Source organism: Lycium barbarum, chromosome 9 (genome assembly GCF_019175385.1).
Source record: "Lycium barbarum isolate Lr01 chromosome 9, ASM1917538v2, whole genome shotgun sequence".
Classification (NCBI taxonomy): Eukaryota; Viridiplantae; Streptophyta; class Magnoliopsida; order Solanales; family Solanaceae; genus Lycium; species Lycium barbarum.
In genome coordinates this window covers 109,396,238-109,405,640 of record NC_083345.1, presented here as the reverse complement: position 1 = coordinate 109,405,640, position 9,403 = coordinate 109,396,238, and the positions used below count along the sequence as shown (strand labels likewise).

General features: G+C 35.8%; 1 protein-coding gene across 4 annotated transcripts; it reads left to right on the top strand.

Moving 5' to 3' along the window:
- Positions 1-445: 445 nt before the first annotated feature.
- On the top strand, positions 446-5,882 carry LOC132609362 (disease resistance protein At4g27190-like). 4 transcript variants are annotated; one of them, XM_060323319.1, is made up of 4 exons: positions 446-1,364; positions 2,176-2,926; positions 3,011-4,687; positions 5,602-5,882. In XM_060323319.1, exons 1-3 carry the CDS (start codon positions 834-836, stop codon positions 4,663-4,665), a joined length of 2,937 nt encoding a protein of 978 aa, XP_060179302.1. In that variant the 5' UTR covers positions 446-833; the 3' UTR covers positions 4,666-4,687; positions 5,602-5,882. The 4 variants fall into 4 exon arrangements, with proteins under 4 accessions (XP_060179302.1, XP_060179300.1, XP_060179301.1 ...); XM_060323320.1 differs by having other exon boundaries at positions 452-740; positions 880-1,364; positions 2,176-4,687; XM_060323317.1 differs by having other exon boundaries at positions 451-1,364; positions 2,176-4,687.
- Positions 5,883-9,403: the final 3,521 nt, after the last annotated feature.

Sequence of the window (9,403 nt, the reverse complement as noted above, 5' to 3'; positions counted from 1 at the left end):
CTAAAAAAGCAAATCTCTTTCAACTAAAGTTTTTGAATGGTTTTATAACATTGAAGCATTTCAATTCTTGTTTTCACCGGATCTTGAACTTGTATTTTTCTCCAAATTTCACGTTAATTGTTACATACACGTCTTAACAATATTTATGTCTTTGTAAAAATAATATACTGATTGACATGAAATACACGTGCAATGCAAGTTAAAAGACTAAAATAACTATCGAGAGGGAATACACGTGCAACGCATGTGCGCAAAAACTAATATTAAACAAATAATAAGAGCAATATGATAATAAAGTATTGCTATTAGCATTTCATGTTCTTATAAAATTTCTATGATAAAAAGGGCATAATAATACAAGTTTGGTGGAGTAAATAATTACTCTCACTTTAAGAAAAGTGATGTGGAAACTAAGCAAAAGCAGTTCTTTTTATATCACTCATAATCTTATCTCTTGCTAGTGACGGTCCTTTTCTTTCCTATATGTTTGCTTTGTCAATCAAGCATTTGTCTTTGCCTTTTCTTTTCTTTTTCTATTCACCTTCTTTTTTATTTTTTTATTTATGGTTATTACCCAAACTGACTCATAATATTCACGCCAGCTGGTTGATATAGTAGAAAAATACGGTTGTCTAAAGTGGTTCTTAAAATCAAAGGAATCATTCATCTCCCATTTGAGCAACAATCTAAAATTGACTAGTGATTTTCCTTAAGTACTGCCTTAAACAACGAAGGAAACAGTTAGTTTAGCTTCACTTGATCATCTTGGAGAGCATTATTATCATTCTTATATATAAACATTTTTGTTATTTACCTCAAGAATTATATATCTAATGGACATACTCTTTTCTGTTGTATCTGACTTTGTTATTGTTGTAGGAAAGTTTGCATTAAAATGTTGCTATCCTAAGATTGAAAATACGATCCGTTTCTCATCAAATGTTGAAAATCTAAGGGAGGAAATGGAGAAGCTAACAAAGTTTAGAGATGCTATCAAAGAGAAGGTCGAAGGCGCTGAGAGAGAAGGCTATAAACCAAAACCAAACGTTCTCAAATGGCTCGAAGATGTTCACGAGCTAGAGAATGAATGGGAATCTATGCAAGAAAGCATCGCAGCGGCTAAAGTGCTTGCATATAAGTGTTGTCCAAAATGCAACCTTCGCTTGCAAATCTCCATTCGAACACAAAACATGCGCCATCAACTTTGTAAGATGATAGAAATTGGAGAAAACTTTGAATCCAATTTGGTGGTAGAAAATTACCAGATGAAAAGAGTTGAGTTCATCCCAGGACCATCAGTAGAAGGACAGTCAGCAGCAACAAGAAATCTCAACAAAATCCTACAACTGTTACAAGATGATAAGGTATTGTTGGAATTAATCCAAGATTTAATTTTAAATATTTTAGGATTTGGTAGTTGCTTATTTTATTAATTCATGGAGTTGTCCGAGTTATGAAAAATAACACAATAAAGTCACTTTTGAATTTTTGGTAACGATAAAATCATCAAACTTAGCACAACCTTCACAGAAAGTTTGGATGAACATTTGAGAAATTTGAAAGTGTGGCATGCCATGTCATCTTTTGGGCGCTGCAGAGTTAATTTCCGCTAAAACGACTTTCTTGAAAAGCTGGGCTAAATTGGATGATTTTACTGTTAAAAGAAATTTAAAAGTTACTCCTCCGTCCCAATTAAAAGATTGCTTTACTTTCCTTATTAGTTTGTCCCAAAAAGATTAGCACATTTCTATATTTAGAAATAATTTAACTTTATGAGATGATTTATAGTCACACAAATATCTAATGCATGTTTTGGATCACACATTTCAAAAGTCTTCCTTTATTTCTTAAACTCCGTGTCTAGTCAAACTAAGACAATCTTTTTGAGACGGAGGGAGTACTTTAATGTGTTAGTTCCGAGATTTGGATGATCATTTAAGTAATTAACTCTTAACTTAATGTTTTGTAGTCAAAAGGATTTTATACTAATTTAAATATGGGTGCTACGACCTCTTTTCTTGAGGAGGTTGAGAAAGTTAAGATCAAGAGATTATTAATGAATGATCAAAGCCTCCTACCTCGTTCTTTCTTAAGTTTGTTAAAAAAAAATTATATAGTCATTGTTACATCTTTCACTTGTGTAAATTATGTTTTGGGATATTTGAACCCTTTCAGGTATTCATCATTGGTATATGGGGTATGGGAGGAGTCGGCAAAACGACATTGGTGAAGTATCTGAACAATGAGCTCCTAAAGACTGCAACGTCAAGCTCCAAACTGTCCTTTGGTGTTGTGGCATGGGTTACAGTGCCCAAACCGCCAATAGACATAAGAAAGGTTCAAGCACAAATTGTCAATAGATTGAAAATAAACGTAAATAACGAAGAAAGTGTAGAAAGCATTGCCAGCAAAATCTATCAAAGACTTAAGCAAGAAAGCTTCCTTCTTATACTGGATGATGTTTGGGAAGCTATAAATTTGGATCATATAGGTGTTCCCCAACTTGAAGATTCCACAAGAAGTAAGGTAATTTTAACTTCTCGTTTTTTGGATGTTTGTAGGCAAATGAAAACAGACACCGAAATGAAGGTTTACACATTGGATGAGGATGAATCTTGGCAACTATTTGTCGAAGACGCAGGAGATAGTGCCAATCTGGAGCATATTCAATCATTCGCAAAGGAAATTGTAAGAGAGTGCAATGGATTACCTTTAGCAATTAGTGTTATCGGAGCATCTATGAGAGGGAAGAAGAGAGTTGAGCTCTGGGAAGATGCTTTGGAATCACTCAAATTGTCCGAACCTCATAACAAAGATGTAAAAGATAAGGTTTACAAGGTCATCAAGTGGAGTTTTGATTCTTTAGAATCTCAGGATATTGAATTATCCTTAGAGCAAAGAAGCAAAAATGTGCACAAAAAGAGAGGTGACATTCAAAGTTGTTTCTTGTATTGCTCCTTATATCCTGTGGCTATTTCAACAGATGATCTCATAAATTGCTGGTGGGCAGAGGGGTTCCTTGGTGAACATGACACATACGAAGAAGCCTACAATAGGGGAATCACAATGATTGAGAGTCTAAAAGATGCCTGCTTGCTAGAAGCCCATATGATGGATTCTGTGAAGATGCACGATGTGGTTCGTGATGTTGCTATATGGATAGCTAATTGCTTTAGGGATGAACACAATTCTCTTATTCAAGCTGGAATTGGGTTAATTGAGATATCACATATTAAAATGTCAGCTTCAGTCAAAAGAATATCTTTCGTAAGTAACATAATTGAACATATACCTGATTACTTCACGGAATGCCCAGAGACAACAACTTTACTTTTGCAAGATAATAATCCCCTTGAGATAATTCCTCATGAATTCTTTTTGACATTTCCAGCCTTAAGAGTTCTGAACCTGAGCCAAACTGGTATTAGAGCACTGCCTTCTTCCATCAATAGTTTATATCAACTACATGCTCTAATACTACAAAATTGCAACGGGTTGATAGAGTTACCACCTATTGGTGATCTTTACAATTTACAATTGCTCGATTGTGATAATACAATGTTATGTTGTCTGCCACAAGGAATGGACCAGTTAACAAATCTAAGGCTATTACATCTGCCTGCAGCTAATTTGGAGAGCATCGGCCAAGGAGTTTTTCTCAATTTATCTAGCATTGAAATGTTAAATATGTTGGAGAGCGATGAAATGATATGGACCCATAGTGAGAAGAGGGAGACTCTTCTTCTTGGACCAACTCCTTTTGATGAGATATCATCTCTACAAAATCTGACTTCTCTTTCTATTAAATTGGATAGCTCATCAATTTTCAATAGAGACCACACCTGGATGACTAGATTGAAAAGATTTCGCATTGAAGTTGGGGACTATCCAATGGAAGTAAAATTCAACAAGTCAACAAGGATGATAGGCGTCTCCAATTGTGAAATTTTCAGTAACGGAGAGCTCTCGGGCATGTTGCACTTCGCTTCAGATTTGTACTTGACGTCCTGTATGGGTCTCAGAAAATTGATTGTGCGCAATAGTTTTGATGGATTAAAAGAACTACACATAGAACATTGTTGTTGTGATTTTGAACCAGAGGAAGAAGAAAGTGGACAGTTTGACCCTTTGCCTAATCTGGAATATCTCAACCTCCATACCTTAATTCTTTTAAAGAGTGTTTCTGATTTCGGTGTTCTTCTGGGTCTAAGATTTTCTAAATTACGCCAACTAAATGTGGTCAATTGTCTATGTTTAAAATGTCTTTTTAAAGTTGGTGAGGCTTTTACTGTGCCCAAGCACTTGGAAGATATTGCAATTAGCGATTGTGGCGAGCTGGTAGAGTTGTTAGTGCAATGCGGCTCAAGTCAGGCAACACTTGTCAACTCAGAAATTACAAGAGTTCAGAAGTTACGGTTGAATGACTTGCCAAATTTAAAAACCTTGGGGGAGCCAGAGAGTATGTGGGGACACCTGGAGGAACTTAGCTTGAGAAGATGCAATCAAATAAGGAAGTTGCCTCTCTCTATTCAAACCTCCAATAACATCAAAATAATAAGAGGATCATCAGAATGGTGGAGCCAACTCGAGTGGGATGATGACAAGTTCAAGTCAAATTTAGAGCATTGTTTCCTACCAGGTGACGACTGGTTTTTTCAAAGTTGAAGTAGCTTCCACTGCGTTTCAGGTTATGTTCCATTTAACCTTTGGATTCCTAAATTATGAAAATGTTGATGTTACCACACTTGATTTTTTGTTATTATACGAGAACTTATGAATGATATATTATAAGTGTTTACAAGAATTTAATCATATACATTTATTGGTTGTCTCTTAACACTGGTACCATACTCCTATTAGGGATGACTAATCCGACTTCTAGATCTACACTCGTGCCAGATGCCCACACTTGTATCCGTGCAACATAAATTGCCTAAAGGATTTGGACTTGATGCTCAAATTATTTTGCAAGAAAGATGAACACATAGTCTACTGGTGTAGCTTTGAGATATGGCCCGATTTCTAACATTTTATAGCTAAAAGAAGAGGTAGTCATGAGATGGAGAATATATAAATATGAGATGTATGAAAATGATGATACAAATTGTTGTAAATGATTTTGATCCAATTTTTCCATTTCTTTTCCTCCCCCTCCCCCTAAAAAATCCTTTTGACTGATACCAATTCTTTTTGTTAGAGATATCTGATAATTCAATCAAGATGTTAGAGATATCTGATAATTCAATCAAGATTTATTAGTTTGCTCTATATATAAACCATGCCACTGATCTTTGTGCTATATTAAACCATGCCATGTGATCTCCTTGTTTGCACCAGTAACATGGTTTATTAATACAGGTTACTGGCAATCTACTTAATTACATTATTATGATGGGTGTACTAAACATAAAAATATTGAAAGGTTCTTTCTTTACCTCCCAGGAATGATCATTCTCTATGGTTTTAGATCCTTGAAAAACTTATGCTTTACAGGAAACGAAATAAGCATCTTCAATCAAATTCAGCTTTCTGTTGTTGAAGTGATTTATCATTGAATGTCTTATCAAGTATGTTGAGCTTGACTGTTGTTGCCTCATTCAGGGGTGGACTAAAAAGTAGAGGAAGGAACTTCATGCACCAGAGACACAGTTTCGAGCTAAAGCTATTTCGTGGAGTTTGCTGTGATGTATTTTTCTGTCAGATGTCCTAAGTTTTTCGGTCAATAACTACTAAAATTGAAAGGGAATGAAAACAGTAAAGAGACAAGAATGTTTTGGGAGAATTTTCTTTATCATTGTATTCACAATATCACCTCCTTATATACAAGTTACTAGCCACCTAAGCTAACCCTATTTACCCTAATAACATTACCATTCTTATAATATCACAATTACAATATTACCATATTTACATTTAATACCCCCTCAAGTTGGAGCATGAGGATCCCGAATGCCAACTTGTAAAGTAAATGTTCATACTATGACTTTTTCAACGCCTTCGTAAAAATATCAGCCAGCTGCTCACTGGTTGGTTCGTAGCTGGGGGATATACTACTGGACTGGAGCTCATCCCGGACATAGTGACAATCTACTTCAATATGTTTTGTCGGTTCATGAAAAACCGGATTTTGGGCAATATACAGTGCCGCTTGACTGTCACAATACACATTAACAGGATACTCATGTACTACCCCCAAATTATGCAAGATTCCTTTCAACCATTTCAATTCACAGACCGTCATCGCCATCGACTGGTATTCTGCCTCTGCTGAAGATCGGGAGACAATATATTGCTTCTTGGTCTTCCAAGACACGAGCGAATTTTCGAGCGAGTTAAACCACCTGGTAAGCAATCTCTGGGTTAGTGGGCATCTTGCCCAGTCTGAAACACACCATCCGTACAAACGGAGGTCACAGTATTTCCTCATCACTATTCCTTGTCCCGGGTTCTTCTTCAAGTAACGCACCAGCCAAAAAATCGCGTCTCAATGCGCCTCCTTCAGTTGCTGCATGAAGTGAGAAGTATATGCACACAATATGAAAACTCTGGTTGGGAGAAAGAAAGATATATGAGTCGACAGACCAGTTGACGGTATGGTTCTGGATCTACCAATCCACTGGCCAGTGTCATTCGAATTTTCAACACAGATTTCAAAGACATAATTTAAATTGATGAAACTGATGTAAGTATACAATAAACCAGACAGATCTTTAACTCAAAATTACACTCAAATGGAAAGTCAAAGTACCCCAGACTCATAGTTAAATCACACAAAGGAATATCCATTTTTGAACTAGACATTGTAACAACCCGTCAGGTCGTTTCGACATTTTTATCCCTTTTTTTCTAAATGACCCTTCCCGTAGCTTTAAAATGATATTTTTGACTTGCGGAATGGATGGAACAATACCCAAGGCAATTGGGTGAGTATCGGAGAAGAAATAGTATATTTTGGAAATCCTTAAGTTTGGAAAAGGAAATGGTTGACCAAAGTCAACATCTGATGTTAACGAACCCATATGCGAGTTTGGACAGTTCCGTTAGGTCCGAAACGTGATTTATGACTTAGTTGGATAGTCGGGACGGATGCCGAAGGGCTTGGGTGTGTTTTCGACTCTTAGTTGGGAAACTAGCTTTTATGATGAATTGGAGTTGACCACAGTCAACATAAGGTCAAGACGGCCACTTATGAGTGTTTTTAGTGCTCGAACGGGTTCGTGGCATGTTTTATGACTGAAATGCATCTTTTGGTTTGTGTCCAGAAGGTTCCGGATGAGTTTCGGGAGTTGATTTCAAGTTTTGGAGACACTAAAGATTTTTGGTGTCTGGTGTTAAATTTAACCCTACGTGATGGCGTGGACAGTGTCGCAATCACGAAAGGGTGCATGTGTGTTTCCATTAAACTAAGCGGCAAAGGCTCAAATATGCCCCTAACCTTTGCGAAATTTTACACATTTGCCCGTCATTAAAAGGTTGGTACAAAGATGCCCCTAATGTTTTTTTTTTGGCCATACATGCCCTTGAGTTAACGGAAAATATTGGAGGGCATATTTGTTCAGTTTCGCAAACTTTAGGGGCATATTTGAGCCTTTGAAATTCCTGAATATTATGGCACAAAATATCATTGCATTCCAAAACATAAAAAAACATTTGTAATTACAATCCATCCACCATTGTATTACATCAAAATTATACAACTAAAAGAGCAGATGCAATTACAAACATCTTTTAAAGACTGTTTTCACAACAAGAGCATCATTTTCCCTTTTCAAAAGATTTTTTTACTAATGATAATACCATTTTTATTTTTCAATTTATTGTTCTTTCTGGATATTTTTTGTCTTATCAGTCCCAATATCTACACAATAATGGATGCAACAATTACCGCAATAAAACATAAACATAAAAAAGGAGATAACTTATATTAGACTTATGACACATGAAAAAATGTCTCCCGCGGTGCTCAAAATTTTGATAATAATAATAGAAAGAGTATCACATTTTAAGCATTTATACAGTTTCTTGCATAACATTCAATGTGGTTTGGCTCTTTCGTGAATTTCACGCATAACCGAAATTTAGTAGAATTATTTGAAGTCCATAAGTGAGATGGAGTGGAGTAACTCCACGTCCACAAACCCTTCCACAACTCCACATCCACATCCACAAACCCTTCCACAGCTATTTGAAGAACTCGAAGCTTCTGACATTTCATAAACAAGTGAAAGAATAAGAGAGAAAAGTGAAGGGTTGTACGATAAGTGTGGAGTTTCAAAATGTAGTTGCAATAAATTATTGGCTAGCATAAAGTGCACTACAAAAAAATCTGAGAACTATTTGTACCGTAATATTCAGGAATTTCAAAGACTCAAATATGCCCCTAATGTTTGCGAAACTGAACAAATATGCCCTCCAATATTTTCCGTTAACTCAAGGGCATGTATGGCAAAAAAAAAACGTTAGGGGCATCTTTGCACCAACTTTTTAACGACGGGCAAATGTGTACAATTTCGCAAAGATTAGGGGCATATTTGGACTTTAACCGTTAAACAAATCATACCACTTGCTTATATAGCATCTCCTTTACATTACAATACTAATATAGTTAATTAACTTCATTATTTCAATATTCTTGTTGTTGAAACTTTAGGGAAAAGCTGGTGTCGCTGAATAAGATTCTTTTCTTAGGAAAAGCGTTCAAACTGTCAAAGGTTGAATGTGAATGCACTAGTCGAATTTTCAGTTAAACTAGAAAAGTTCATGTGCAATTGAAATGATGGGTTGTAAGTAAAAAATTCTATCCATCCCACACATGGCTCTTAATTTATGCTACAATGTGGTACCAGTGAGTAGTAATTTACTCTAGTTGTTGAAACTTCATAAACGTGTAGTTAACTTGCAATATTCTAATTTACTCTAGTTATTCTAATTCAGTAGGGGAAGACAACTGCCATATTTAGATTGCAATGCCTTTTGGTTAAGTTCTAGAAGACTTCGTTAAAAATAACAAATGTTTAGAAAGACCACCTATATTGACTGTGATTTAATTAGTACTATTTGTCATACCTTATTGTTTCCAGTGTGCAAAATGCTTCCATGTTTAAATTGCTACCCGAAGGAAAATACAAGAATCAAGAACAAACAGTTCTCCCATGATCCATCTAATATGTTTCATTAGTCGATGGCATAATCACATACAAAGATGAACTACACCGTATAAAGTCACAGTCTAAGTCGTACCTTAATTACAAAGATTGTTCATGGAATCCTCCATAAAATTTCTTCACACAAGGAAGAAGGGAGTTTCCTATTTTGTTGGGAAAAAGAGGCAGAGGAGAAGGTCACGTTGGTTTCTTCTGCATAAGCCTTTTTATTTTGCTGAAGGATAAAACTTTTAGGGACT

Bases quoted from the DNA above. Each gene is read 5' to 3' on its own strand.
- LOC132609362 (XM_060323317.1), top strand. From the start codon at position 834: ATGGACATACTCTTTTCTGTTGTATCTGACTTTGTTATTGTTGTAGGA. The intron at 1,365-2,175 runs GTATTGTTGGAA...GAACCCTTTCAG, and splicing joins AACTGTTACAAGATGATAAG to GTATTCATCATTGGTATATG.